We start from the raw sequence: 14,214 nt of genomic DNA, 5'->3' as shown, positions 1-14,214 counted from the left end.
GTAATGTGATTCAAACCTAGTACATATACAGTGATTTGCATAGTGGCCTATAGAATGGGTGTAGTAAAAAGGCCAGCAACACTCCGTATTATTCAGTTCCCCATGAAACACCATATATAGATTATGCATTTGCTATTAAACACAATAAAAATCGTAATTTTTCCAAATTAAATCTATTTTGAATAAATCACCTTGCGATGTTTTGAAATGCGGGCTTTTATTTTGAAGGTTTGTTCAATAATATAGAAAGTTACGTCATCGTTAGTGTCGCTAGCAGAATAGATTCAAATAGTTCAGTGACAGCTAGCCTGCCGAAACTCGTGTGACTGTCATCAAGGTAAGAAAGTCAGACACTGAATAATAAAATATATTGTCGTGACTCGCACAGTTCGCGCGAAAAAGAGCCAGTTGAGTTGCAACAACGCGAGTTAGGCTAGCCACGTTCGCTGCTAGTTTGCGCAACTCAGTCAGTAGCGAGCTAGCTATATATGTTAGCTATTGATTGCAATTTCACTTAGTTTAATTTGTCTGATATTCATGGTAGCCGATGAGTTAGTTAGATTCGCCAGCTAACATGTCATAAGCAACCTTATAGCTTGCTGCGCTAGTGCAACCGGCTAGGCCATGCCTAGCCACCACCATCAGTGCGTTTTTACGTGAACTGCGACATAGCGGATTAAACTCAACGATTTACGATATGGAGTTGTACCACGACTAATGTGGGCGGACTGGAGCTCGACGTCACTTAAAACGCAATTGTTCTGTGTAATTGCGGGTTGTCATTAGTTACCACAGCCACAAAGTCAAAATTGTCTATATCGTAGAAAATCGTGAAAACTAGCCTTTTGGTATTGTTAATATAAGGTTAGCAGTGTGGTTTAGAATCAGATTCAAGAAGATACATTTTACAAATAGGCGTTTAGCCATAATTGACTTTGTGGCTGTGGTAACTAGGCACGACTACTTGTGGGCTATTCTTTGGGTGCTGAAATCAGTAGTTATTTTTATAAAAACGTCATTTTATGTGACATCGGAGCACCAGTCCGCCCACACTGGTCGCTTGTCAACTCCATCGTAAATCCCGGAGTTGAGTTTAGCCAGCTACTGCAACATGTGAGCTGCTGTAATAGAGCTCAGCAGCATGTAGTTCTAAAAACCGGAAATTAGTTACCGCTGGTTCACTCAATTATTCCAATGGGAATAATACATGGGGGAAAGAATAGGGTTTTGGGATAAACTCCGAAAATAAGGTCTGGTGTTAACATAGATTTCGGATATTTTATACGTTTTGTTCTATGAGATATCAGTACTTTAAATGACCTTTATCTCGTTCCGTTACTGGACTGGGAGCATACGGAACGTTTCACAAGACAAGATGGAGTTATTTTATTAGGATCACCATTAGCTGTTGCAAAACTAGCAGCTACTCTTCCTGGGGTCCACACAAAACATGAAACCTGACATAATACATATCAATAGACAAGAACAGCACTACATAAATGTAGGGAGTGTTGTCTCGTCATGGATCGCATTTATTTTGGGAGGTCGTAAAATATGACCTTTTCATTCGACAGAAAAAACGATTGCTTCAGTAGATAAAACATGTTTGTTTACTTTTTCCTCAACTTGTTTCTATAACATTCTAGCAAGTCAAGGTAACTTACAGAGCAGCTAGCTCGCTAAGAGCTAGGCTGTTTGCTAGCGACCTAATAATTATACTAAAAAATGAACGTCAGTGAACTGAAACGATAAGCAACAGTCTTAACATCCTATCTGTATTTTGAACATATTAAAATAGTACGTATAGGAATGGGTAATTGTTTACAAGTTGCTAACTATAAACTCGACGGAAACCACATGTTTTCATCGTCAGTGGTTTGGTAACTTATTCGACGGACTCTGGCCGGACTGAAGAAGACGCAGAGTTTTAAAAAATTCAAACGGAGCGGTTGTTTTTATTTAACTAGGCAAGTCAGTTAAGAACAAATTCATATTTACAATGACGGCCTACCGGGGAACAGTGGGCCTTGTTCAGGGGCAGAACTAAATATGATTTACCTTGTCACCTCTAGGATTCGACCAAACAACCTTTCGGTAACTGTCGCAATGCTCGAACCACTAAGCTACCTGCGATCCCTGGGAATTAAATGTATGCCTGGGAATTAAATGTATGCCTCCTAAATCTAGATAAAGGAACTGTAATTTCAACGTCACGTCAACACATTGCTGCTATGTTTCTTGCCATTCACTAACGTCCACAGCAAAGCACTCGGCAGTCCATTTCTGTTGCTCTCTTCTTGTTTTGGATGTTGTTGTCCGGGGTTCAGACGGAGCAATGCCGTCAGATCTTGCCAAGAAGAAGGCAGCGAAGAAGAAGGAAGCTGCAAGGTCCCGCCAGGCGGGTACCAAGAAAACGGATGAGTTTAATGGGGAGAACGACCAGCCAGAGAGCCAGGAAAATGGAGCAGACAGCAATGGTGAGAGGAGTGAAAATGCACTGAAGAGTTATCACTTATATAATCAGTTTTGGATTAATACGTCCACTGGTTGGTTGAATATAAATTATGCTAAACTTGTGACACTTTCTCTGCTGGGAATATATCTTTCAGCGCTATTCCAATGGCTTCCATTAACCAAGGGGTCTGACAGCTTTAACCCTCACGCTAACACTCTACTTGGGCTTAATATAGTCAACCAGACTATTGTGATTGACAGGGGTGGCTAGCCTGACTAAGGAGCTGGATGAGTTTGAGCTGAAGAAGCTGGATGCGCGGGCGGTGACAGGGGTGCTGGCGTCCCACCCCAACAGCACCGACGTGCACATTGCCAGCCTGTCGCTCACCTTCCACGGTCAGGAGCTGCTGACCGACACCAGCCTAGAGCTCAACTCGGGACGGCGTTACGGCCTCCTCGGCCTGAACGGCACAGGTAGGTAGTACCACCATAAGTCGTCGCATAGGGGCCACAACCTCAATGATTTTCACTGACACATTTCTCATTTGTAGAAGGTCTGGCATAAAAAAAATAGAGTTTCAAAGTATTTTTATTTATTTAGAGGCAACAGAGTTAGGCCATCATCTGTGTGAGTGTTTTTTCCACTGTGTTCTTTTCTTTGGCCTGACCTGACACTCACACATTTCTCTCTCTTCATTAAGTATCATTTGATCACCATTTGCATGTTACCATTGCAGCTTAAGTAGATCTTAAATGTGGATGTGTACATTGTATTTGAAACCCGCTGCTAATGTATGGCGTTTCCCCCTGCCAGGAAAGTCCATGTTGTTATCAGCCATCGGCCATCGTGAGATCCCCATCCCTGAGCACATAGACATCTACCACCTGACCAGGGAAATGGCCCCCAGTGACAAGACGGCCCTGCAGTGTGTGATGGAGGTGGACGAGGAGCGGATCCAGCTGGAGAAGGAGGCAGAGCGGCTGGCAGCCGAGGACTGTGAGTGACACACATACTGTATCTACAGACCCCTTGACTCTTTCCATATTTTGTTACGTTACAGCTTTATTCTAGAATGGATTAAATATTTATTTTTTCCCTCAATCTACACACAATGCCCCATAATACAAAGCAAAAACAGGTTTTTAGAAATGTTTTCAACTTTATTAAAAATAAAAAACAGATACCTTCTTTACATAAGTATTCGGACACTTTGCTATGAGACTAGAAATTGAGCTCAGATGCATCCAGCTTCCATTGATAATCCTTTGAGGTGTCTATAACTTTATCGGTGTTCACCTGTGGTAAATTTAATTGATTGGACATGATTTGGAAAGGCACACACCTGTCTATAAATGGTCCCACAGTTGACAGTGCATGTCAGCGCAAAAACCAAGCAATGAGGTTGAAGAAATTGTCCGTAGAGCTTCGAGACAGGTTTGTATCGAGGCACAAAGATGTGGGGAAGTGTACCAAAAAATGTCTGCAGCGTTGTAGGTCCCCAAGAACACAGTGGCCTCCATCATTCTTAAATGGAAGAAGTTTGGAACCACTAAGAGACTCTTCCTAGAGTTGGCTGCCGGGTCAAACTGAGCAATCGAGGGAGAAGGGCCTTGGTCAGGGAGGTGACCAAGAACCCGATGGTCACTCTGACAGAGCTCGAGTTCCTCTGTGGAGATGGTTGTCCTTCTGGAAGGTTCTCCCATCTTTGCAGCACTCCACCAATCAGGCCTTCATGGTAGAGTGGCCAGACTGAAGCCATTCCTCAGTAAAAGGCACATGACAGACCGCTTGGAGATTGCCAAAAGGTCTGATGAAGCCAAGATTGAACTCTTTGGCCTGCATGCCAAGCGTCACGTCTGGAGGAAACCTGGCACCATCCCTACGGTGAAGCATGGTGGTGGCAGCATCTTGCTGTGGAGATGTTTTTCAGGGGCAGGGACTGGGAGTCTAGTCAGTATCAAGGGAAAGATGAACAGAGCAAAGTACAGAGATCCTTGATGAAGATTCACCTTCCAACAGGACAACAACCCTAAGCACACAGCCAAGACAACGCAGGAGTGGCTTCGGGACAAGTCTCTGAATGTCCTTGAGTGGCCCAGCCAGAGCCTGAACATGAACCCGATCTAACATCTCTGGAGAGACCTGAAAATAGCTGTGCAGGGACGCTCCCCATCCAACCTGACAGCTTGAGAGGATCTGCAGAGAAGAATGAGAGAAACTCCCCAAATACAGATGTGCCAAGCTTGTAGCATCATACCCAAGACTCAAGGCTGTAATCACTGCCAAAGGTGCTTCAACAAAGTACTGAGTAAAGGGTTTGAATACTTATGTAAATGTGATTAGTGAAAAAAAAAAAATGCAAACATTTCAAAAAAATCTCTTTGCTTTGACATTATGGGGTATTGTGTGTAGATTGAGAGAAAAAAAATATATTTTAGAATGCTGTAACGTAACAAAGTGTGGAAAAACTCTAGGGGTCTGAATACTTTCCGAATGCAATGTATTTTACAAAGCACCTCCACCTGATAGTTCCATTTTAATGATGAAAGGTAACTGGGGCATGGTTCGAAACCACCTAGTTGTATATTCTCCCAGAAACAACCAGGTGCACAATTAGTTATCTATTCATAAACAATGTAGCTGAAAATGTTCGCCCCAACCATCCCTCTGTAGCTGAGTGTGAGAAGCTGATGGAGCTGTATGAGCGTCTGGAAGAGCTGGATGCAGACAAGGCGGAGGTGCGAGCCTCCAGGATCCTCCACGGCCTAGGCTTCAGCGCCGCCATGCAGCAGAAGAAGCTCAAGGACTTCAGCGGAGGCTGGAGGATGCGTGTGGCTCTGGCCAGGTGGGAAAGCGAACATGATGCTTTACGATTAATGAACTGTACTGCAAGTTGAGTTGGTCTCTACGCCTTTTCAACATCCCTTAATGAATTGACAGTGTTGGTTTTGTCGGTGATGATATTCTGGCTCCCTCTACTGAACGCTGTGAGGATACTGCCATCGTTACCCAATTTATTGCTGAGATAGAGCCAACACACCAAAAATATAAAGTGTTTGTTTCACACTCATGACTAAGCCTTTTCCTGAGCCAATGCAAGTATTAGGAAGTAGTGTCAGATTGTTATGCAATGAAGTAGACAGGTTTCATTACTAATGGCAGATGCCTGGACATGACCTAGTCATCAATTTTCTTACCCAGTCAGATCTCAGATTACCTTCACAGTTACATTGCAATAATATGAGTAGAAAATGTCTGGAATAAATGCTTTTCTTTTCCCTCTTCATTCTCCTAGAGCTCTGTTCATCAAGCCCTTCATGTTGCTGCTGGACGAGCCCACCAACCACCTGGACCTAGATGCCTGTGTATGGCTGGAGGAGGAGCTCGCATCGTGAGTGTGCTTCATCTGTCAATGTCAATCAGTTTAGTAGTCACGTGCATTTGAGATGTGCTGAATGTCCCGATCCCTTGTCAGGTTCAGGCGAATCCTTGTGCTCATCTCCCACTCTCAAGACTTCCTAAACGGAGTTTGCACCAACATCATCCACCTGCACCAGAAGAAGCTCAAGTACTTCACGGTAAGAACACAGCAGCGAGCTCACTCACCCCCTGGTCAACAGACTCGATCGATTCACTTTTGCCACACTACTATTTAGCAGTTTATCAAAGGGCATTCAGTCACTAGCCTGGTGGAACCAGCCGGTTTGCTCCTTTCACCATTGTTTTAGTTCATTGATAGATTTTATTTGACAATTTTAAAATACTTAAACATATTACACCTGGCAACAGATGCACATACATTTCAGTGAAAAATAATGGTGAATGCAGCGATCATGCTCGTTCCATCAGGCTATTGAGTCACCCCTTAGAAGGCAAATATGTATTGTGCAGTAGAGCGGGGTTTTCCAAACTCGGTCCTGTGGTGCCCCCCTCCCCTGGTTGCACGTTTAGTTTTTTGCCCTAGCACTACACTGCTGATTCAAATAACCAACTCATCAAGCTTTGATTATTTGAATCAGCTGTGCAATGCTAGAGCAAAAACCAAAACGCGCACCGGGGGGCAGGACCAGTGGAGGCTGCTGAGGGGAGAACGGCTCATAATACTGTCTGGAACGGTGCAAATGGAATGGCGTCAAACCATGTGTTTGACATTTGATACCATTACACTGATTCCGCTCCAGACATTACCACCAGCCTGTTCTCCCCAATTAAGGTGCCGCCAACCTCTTGTGCCCAGGACCCAGTTTGAGAAACCCTGCACTAGAATGTCCTGGACAGACACAGCCATCTGTGATCTCATCACACCTTAAGGGAGGAGAAGGGGGGGGTTTATGGCCTGTTGCTAATTATGCATGCGAGACGGTGTGTCCGTTGCCTTCACCAAATGGTGTGGGATGACCATGCAGATTCTATTTTTCGAATGAAAGGGTAACTATGACCAGTATGTGAAGACCAGGGAGGAGCTGGAAGAGAACCAGATGAAACGCTTCAACTGGGAACAGGACCAGATCTCACACATGAAGGTAGACGACGCCACATTGTGACGGTGCAGAGTACTAATACTACCCCACATGGAAATATTATTCCCCTGTACTGTAAAAGTATGATAGCCTAAGTCCCAGGTCTGTTTGTGCTATCCTTGACACTCATCATGCCAAATGAGTGTCAAGGACAGCAACGGAGTTGACAAAAGGCACCAACCGTGGGAACCAGGCTAAAATGGTATGATGCTTTACTTCGATGCCGTCTCTCTCTACCCGCTGTGTAGAATTACATTGCCAGGTTTGGTCACGGCTCGGCCAAGCTGGCACGACAGGCCCAGAGCAAAGAGAAGACGCTGCAGAAGATGGTGGCCTCAGGGCTGACTGAACGTGTGGTAGATGACAAGGCAAGAGGCTCACTGAAACATTTGTGTGGATGCAATATATTAAATGTACTGGACTGAATCACATCCATTGCTTTCTAAAGCCATCCACGGTTTACTCTTGAACAAGTAGTGCCTACTCTTAGGAATAAATAATAGGTTCACGCTATGGCTAATTTTAGTGTTGCAGTCGTGGTAATCATCTCTCTCCCTCTCATAGACACTCTCGTTTTATTTTCCTTCCTGTGGAAAGATCCCCCCTCCTGTTATCATGGTTCAGAACGTTAGCTTCAAATACAGTGACAACCAGGTCAGTATGTAGCAATGAGCGGGTTTTTATTGGAGTCTCAGAGCTCGTTTCTTGTGTTCCGTCCTCATTCACTAATCTGCCTATTCCTCCTCCAGCCACACATATACAAGAACCTGGAGTTTGGCATTGACCTGGACACACGAGTGGCTCTGGTGGGGCCCAACGGAGCAGGGAAGTCCACACTCCTCAAACTCCTGATGGGAGAGGTAGGTGGTGCCATTTCAGTCAACTCTTTGTTTTACCATCTCGTAATGACAGTATGGCATATACCGTAAAACCTCTTTCTTTCTCTCCAGCTGCTCCCCACTGACGGAATGATCAGGAAACATTCTCACGTGAAGATTGGCCGATATCACCAGGTAGGAAGGAGAAAGGAAGTAGGAACATGACACATTGCCTGGTGGTTCTCAAAGACGGCCATCCCATGCTGGTTGCTGGGTTTTGATTGACAGGCTTAAATAAACTGAATTTGATGCATGGATGCTTTAACTCGCCATAGCTCGGTTGGAGAGACATAAACCTGCTTGAGCATAATATGCTGACTAGACCGCGCACGCGAGTGCCGTCCGCGTGTTGAGTTTGTCCATCCACAGACGCGATCAGGACATGCAGGTTAAAGTATCAAAATGAACTCTGAACCAACAATACTGAACAAAAAAATAAGCGCAAAATGTAAAGGGTTGGTCGCTTTTTCATGAGCTGAAACAAAAAGGTCCCAGAAATTTTCCATACGGACAAAAGCTAATTTCTCTAAAATTCTGTGCACAAATTTGTTGACATCCCTGTTAGTGAGCATTTCTCCGTTGCCAAGATAATCCATCCACCCGACAGGTGTGGCATAATCAAAAAGCTGATTAAACAATCATTACAGGTGCACCTTGTGCTGGGGACAATAAATGGCCACTAAAATGTGCAGTTTAGTGTCACAACGCCACAGATGTCTCAAGTTGAGGGAGCTTGCAATTGGCATACAGGCCGCAGAAATGTCCACCAGAGCATTGAATGTTCATTTCTCTACCATATGCCGCCCCCAATGTCGTTTTAGAGAATTTGGCAGTAATCCCAAAACCGGCCTCACAACTGGCAGGGCTGCCCAGTCATGTTAAATCCATAGATTAGGGCCAAATTAATTTTTCAATTGACTGATTTCCTTCTATGAACTGTAACTCAGTAAAATCTTAATTGTTGCATGTTGCGTTTTATTTTTGTTCTGTATATATTCATTTGGGGACAGGTTGAAACATTCATGGACATTTAGCTAGCTAATTTGTCCTGGGATATAAACATTTGGTTATTTTACCTGAAATGCTCAAGGTCTTTTTTTTCTGGATCTTTGTAGAATTTTGACCCATTTTGAGTCACATAAAATTGTGTTCTCCAACAATTAATCCACAGATAAAAGGGGAAACTCAGTTAGTTTCTAGTAATCTCTTCTCCTTCAGCCTTCTTATTCTTCTGTGGACTTTACATGGCGGTTGGCAACCAACTTTGACTGCTGTGGACCTCAGTTCATCTTTCAATCATCCTAAAAACCAATGAGATGGGAGAGGCGGGGAATCAAACGTCAAAAATTATATTTTAGCTCCTGGGTACGCAGATGCTCGCGAGCAATTTGGATGAAATTGAGTAACATTTACTTATTTTGCAACGCTCATGCACGCAATGCTGGCGGTGTGGTCAGCATGTATGGGTGCTGACACTGGGATTTTGTGTCCGAAAATGTGGGATTGAGTCAATGGTTTTTCAAATGGGAGTTATCGTTTGTCAGATGATAGACAACAGAGATTGTCCGTCTAAAATCCCACTATATCCGCCTTTTTATGTATGAAGCTTGTGTTGAAAATACTTTAACTTTTTAGACCAAAAACAGACAATAGGTCGATTTCAAGTGTGTTCGTGTGTCTCTGTCCGACCGCAGCCGACGACCTAAAGGCCTTTGTCCTTCACGCCTGTACTGGGTCAGCACGTACGCTTGTTAAAGTACATCTGAATGTATCTAATATACCTATATGGTGTTCTCTATCTGCAGCATCTGACAGAGCAGCTGGAGCTGGACCTGTCTCCTCTGGAGTACATGATGAAGTGCTACCCAGAGATCAAGGAGAAGGAGGAGATGAGGAAGATCATCGGCCGCTACGGCCTCACAGGAAAACAACAGGTGAGGCCGCAGAGCTCGGTCTGGGCCCAGGATCCACTGGAGAAGCATTGACCAAATCAGATTGGTCACCTGGTATAGAAACGCCATTTGAAGTGACTTTGGCACGATTGTATCGTCGTCATTGATAGTACAGGAATTAGTGACTTTGAAAGCTTTTCCCGTGTTTGTTCGGAATACCTGTTCCCCTCAAACCCTGTCTTTTAATCCTCCACAATCATTGTAGCGTTAACCTGTGGTGTATTCTGGTGGGTACTTAATGGTGGAATTTGATGTAACAATGATAATTCTTCAAGAGCATGGAAGCACTTGCACTCCTTCATGGTCCTTACTCTGTCCTCTCCCCTAGGTGAGTCCGATCAGGAACCTGTCGGATGGCCAGAAGTGCCGGGTGTGCTTCGCCTGGCTGGCCTGGCAGAACCCCCACATGCTCTTCCTGGACGAGCCCACCAATCACCTGGACATCGAGACCATTGACGCCCTGGCTGATGCCATCAACGACTACGAGGGTGGCATGATGCTGGTCAGCCACGACTTCAGACTCATCCAGCAGGTACCACCATTATATGCTCCCTGACCAGTCCCACATCCATACTTCACATCACTTAAGTCTTAGACCCTGCTAGGTAGTTACAATATGGATAATCTCTCGTGGACAGACACATGTAACATAGGATGGCATCGTAGTGTCTGGCAACAGACTGTGTGATGCGACGACGTGATCATTTGTACAAATCAAGATTTCGCAGGTGTGCACATCTTTTGAATTTCAGAAAGGGAGGGGATTTTTTTTGCCCATGCTTTGGCTGAGAGTTTCCTTTTAGGGGGGGTGTAAGACTTCGCCCGTAACTTTTCTCATAAATCTTCCCCCAGAACCTAATCAAGGTCTTGGGTTTCCGAGATACAATATGGAGAGAAAGGGAACGTGTTTTCAATTGAGGTTTGTTCAGTGAGTTGTGACAACAATTTGTTTTGTTTTTTCAGGTGGCTGAGGAGATCTGGGTATGTGAGAAGCAAACCATCACCAAATGGAATAGGGACATCCTGTCATACAAGGAACACTTGAAATCGAAGATTGACAAGCAAGCGCATGACATCTAGAGCCCCTGCAATCTGAGCCAGTAAACCCAATCACCATAATGGATTTGGCCTCCAAAGTGCTCGTGTGGTGGAAGAGTAGTCCTCAATGTTCCGGGGGGTACAGATCTACGATCAGCTTCCCTCCCCAAATCCTAAACATTAGTGGGGGAAATGCGAAACTGACCCAAAGTCAGCCTCTAAGGGCAACTTCACCCTACACCCACCTGCCTCCAGCTCAGGCTGCACTCTGATTGGCTGATTCACCTAAAGCATCTCAAAGTGCATTATGGAACGCATGCCATATCACTGCCATCATCATAGAAAAAGTTATTTTTTCTAATAAGTGTAACAGCCGAAAATGAATGCAGCAGCTTGAAGGTCATTTGTGCAGAAGAGCATTAATTATGCCTTTTATTTTTATTTAACGTATTGCAATAACGATTTGTCTGAATAAATTACTGAATTGACAATTGAATATTTACTGTCTCATATTTTGGGGTCTTTGAACAAATACAACATCTTCCAAAATGCAGCTTTTAATTCTGCATTTTCTTTTGACAATGAAGGGAATACAGTGCACTTATCTAAAACATTTTGAGAAAATAAACTATTTTACATCTGTGTAAACATAACATGAGAAGCAAAACTAAATTCATTATGAACGGAGATGCTTTGGATTCCTGCTGAACCCAACCACTCATTATGCAACCCATATCATGGCCCACTATTTGCTTTGAGAAATCAACCTCTCCACAACCACCAATGCTTAGCTTTCCAGTTGCTGGCTAATCAAATGTTAGTACACTTGTAGTCATTAAAACTCGTTTTCCAACCACTCCACAAATGTCTTGTTAACAAACTATAGTTTTGGCAAGTCGGTTAGGACATCTACTTTGTGCATGAGAAGTAATGTTTACACAGATTATTTCATTGTATCACAATGCCAGCGGGTCAGAAATTGACTGCCTTTAAACAGCTTGGAAAAATCCAGAAAATGATGTCATGCCTTTAGAAGCTTCTGATAGGCTAATTGACATAATTTGAGTCATCAGTCAGGAAGTTAAAGCTTGGTCGCAAATTGGTCTTCCAAATGGACAATGACCCCAAGCATACTTTCAAAGTTGTGGCAAAATTACTTAAGGACAACAAAGTAGTCCAGCATATTGGAGTGGCCATCACAAAGCCATGACCTCAATCCTATAGAAAATCTGTGGGCGAGCAAGGAGGCCTACAAACCTGACTCAGTTACCCCAGCTCTGTCAGGAGGAATGGGCCAAAATTCACCCAACTTTTTGTGTGAAGCTTGTGGAAGTTTACCCGAAATGACGTTTGACCTTAGTTTAAATGGTTTAAGGCAATGCTACCAAATACTAATTGAGTGTATGTAAACTTCTGACCCACTGGGAATGTGATGAAATAAATAAAAGCTGAAATAAATCCCTCTCTACTATTATTCTGATATTTTACATTCTTAAAATAAAGTGGTGATCCTAACTGACCTAAAACAGGGAATTTCTACTAGGATTAAATGTCAGGAATTGTGAAAAACTGAGTTTAAATGTAGTTGGCTAAGGCGTATGTAAGCTTCCTACTTCAACTGTAGATGGAACCTGCCTTAGCTTGAACCACCCCCAACATTCGTTTTTTTGACAATACAGGAAGTAAATAAATGTTGGACCTCAGTAGTGTTAACTGATTCATTAGAGAATTCAGGCGGAAAAATCTGGGTGAAAACATGCTGTGATATATGAAGGTTATATCCCTGATCAATTCTTAATCATAGTTCCTTTGCTTTATGTAGATTGGACATCATGCATACTATACCTCTGCCAGGCCCAGGGGGATCTACATTCTGGAGTGAAGTTTCCCTTAGGTACAGATCAAGGATCAGCTATCCCTCCCCAATCCTACACTCAACCATTAGCAGGAGAAATGCAAAACTGACCCAAAATCTGCGTTTAGGGACAACTGAACCCTACACCGGGATCAACATAGCACACTTGTGAGACTTCATCGTAATAACTTTAATGGTGGTTGTGATTAACTACAGGGAGCAGGGCTCCCATCTAGACCTTTAGAAGCACAAGAAGGCACCCTTCTAAGGTTTTGACAGCTAGTATGGTGGACTTGTGATCGAGCGAGTAGTGTCACTAGCCACTGTTGAAGCAGTGCAGTTAGAGCTGGGTTTCTCTTCACCCAGACTACGCTGAGCCTGTCAGCTGGATGCAGAAACATGGGGCTGATACCGCCGAGCACAGCGGAAGCTACTAGCTAGCTGACCCAAGCCTCATCAGAAAGGGCTGGGCGGGGTCACTACTCATCCCCCTACTGATTGTCACCGTCGTTGTCGTCGGAGACCTGGTCAGGGGGGATGGCTCGCGGGTTGCTGGCCCTGATGCTGGTGATGTGGGGACAGGAGGCAATCAGATTGGCGATGCCCGATAGGGTCACGCCCGAGCCGTCCAGGTTCACCTGGGTCAGACACATGCACTTAAGGAACTTCAGTCCTGAGGGAAATGGACACAAAAAGAAGGTATATTAGGTTTTCACCTCTAAATACTTCCATGGAAGTGTTGCAAGATAATGAGTGGGACCTATAGAGATGTATTAGAGAGCTCATGTCCTATTTTTGCAATGACCATCCAGTTGACTATTTTGGGCCAAGTGCGCCCGTTTATTCAACTGTATGATGGGATCTTACCGTGGTCAGTGATGCGTGTCCGGCTCAGGTTGAGCTTGAAGAGCTGAACACAGTGGACCAGACCTCTCCTAACGACCGTGTCGCCCACCTGAGTACTGGCCAAGCTTAATACCTGGAACATAAAGCCACAACATCAATGCAACTACTGCTAATAATTCCATCAAATCAATCATTTTATTAGTCACATGCGCCGAATACAACAGGTGTAGACCTTACAGTGAAATGCTTACTTACAAGCCCCTAACCAACAATGCAGTTTAAAAAAATATATAAGAAATAAAAGGAACAAGTAATTAAAGAGCAGCAGTAAAATAACAATAGCGAGGCTATATACAGGGGGGTACCGTGTCAATGTGTGGGGGCACCAGTTAGTCGAGTTAATTGAGGTAATATGTACATGTAGGTAGAGTTATTAAAGTGACTATGCTAATAACAGAGTAGCAGCGGTGTAAAAGAGAGAGAGGGGGGGAATGCAAATAGTCTGGGTAGCCATTTGATTAGATGTTCAGGAGTCTTATGGCTTGGGGGTAGAAGCTGTTAAGAAGCATCTTGGACCTAGACTTGACGCTCCGGTGCCGTGCAGTAGCAGAGAGAACAGTCTATGATGGTGGCTGGAGTCTTTGACAATTTTTAGGGCCTTCCTCTGACA

At 44.0% G+C, this 14,214-nt stretch overlaps 2 protein-coding genes and 1 non-coding gene across 4 annotated transcripts in view; 2 read left to right on the top strand and 1 right to left on the bottom strand.

The window, feature by feature from the left end:
- Positions 1-241: 241 nt before the first annotated feature.
- Positions 242-11,339, top strand: LOC115130345 (ATP-binding cassette sub-family F member 2). Its single transcript, XM_029661395.2, has 15 exons — positions 242-337; positions 2,328-2,477; positions 2,716-2,928; positions 3,269-3,451; positions 5,129-5,300; positions 5,751-5,846; positions 5,931-6,033; positions 6,883-6,978; positions 7,224-7,343; positions 7,540-7,629; positions 7,725-7,835; positions 7,926-7,988; positions 9,659-9,787; positions 10,134-10,337; positions 10,769-11,339. The coding sequence occupies exons 2-15, from the start codon at positions 2,336-2,338 to the stop codon at positions 10,883-10,885; spliced, it is 1,839 nt and encodes a 612-aa protein (XP_029517255.1). The 5' UTR covers positions 242-337; positions 2,328-2,335; the 3' UTR covers positions 10,886-11,339.
- LOC115131223 (small nucleolar RNA SNORD100) lies at positions 5,403-5,485 on the top strand. Its single transcript, XR_003863923.1, has one exon. It is a non-coding gene; the product is annotated as a small nucleolar RNA SNORD100 (small nucleolar RNA).
- Positions 11,246-14,214, bottom strand: part of LOC115130342 (uncharacterized) — a 19,029-nt gene continuing 16,060 nt past the window's right edge. For both annotated transcript variants that reach the window (XM_029661393.2, XM_029661394.2), the window contains exons 16-17: positions 13,566-13,677; positions 11,246-13,371 (exon numbers count right to left, since the gene is read on the bottom strand). In XM_029661393.2, the coding sequence (XP_029517253.2) occupies positions 13,190-13,371; positions 13,566-13,677 (294 nt within the window). In that variant the 3' untranslated portion in view covers positions 11,246-13,189. The remainder of the gene's footprint in view (positions 13,372-13,565; positions 13,678-14,214) is intronic.

Source organism: Oncorhynchus nerka, linkage group LG6, assembly GCF_034236695.1.
Source record: "Oncorhynchus nerka isolate Pitt River linkage group LG6, Oner_Uvic_2.0, whole genome shotgun sequence".
NCBI classification, from domain to species: Eukaryota; Metazoa; Chordata; class Actinopteri; order Salmoniformes; family Salmonidae; genus Oncorhynchus; species Oncorhynchus nerka.
Note: the sequence above shows the minus strand (reverse complement) of the source record. Positions and strands in the feature narration are given on the sequence as shown.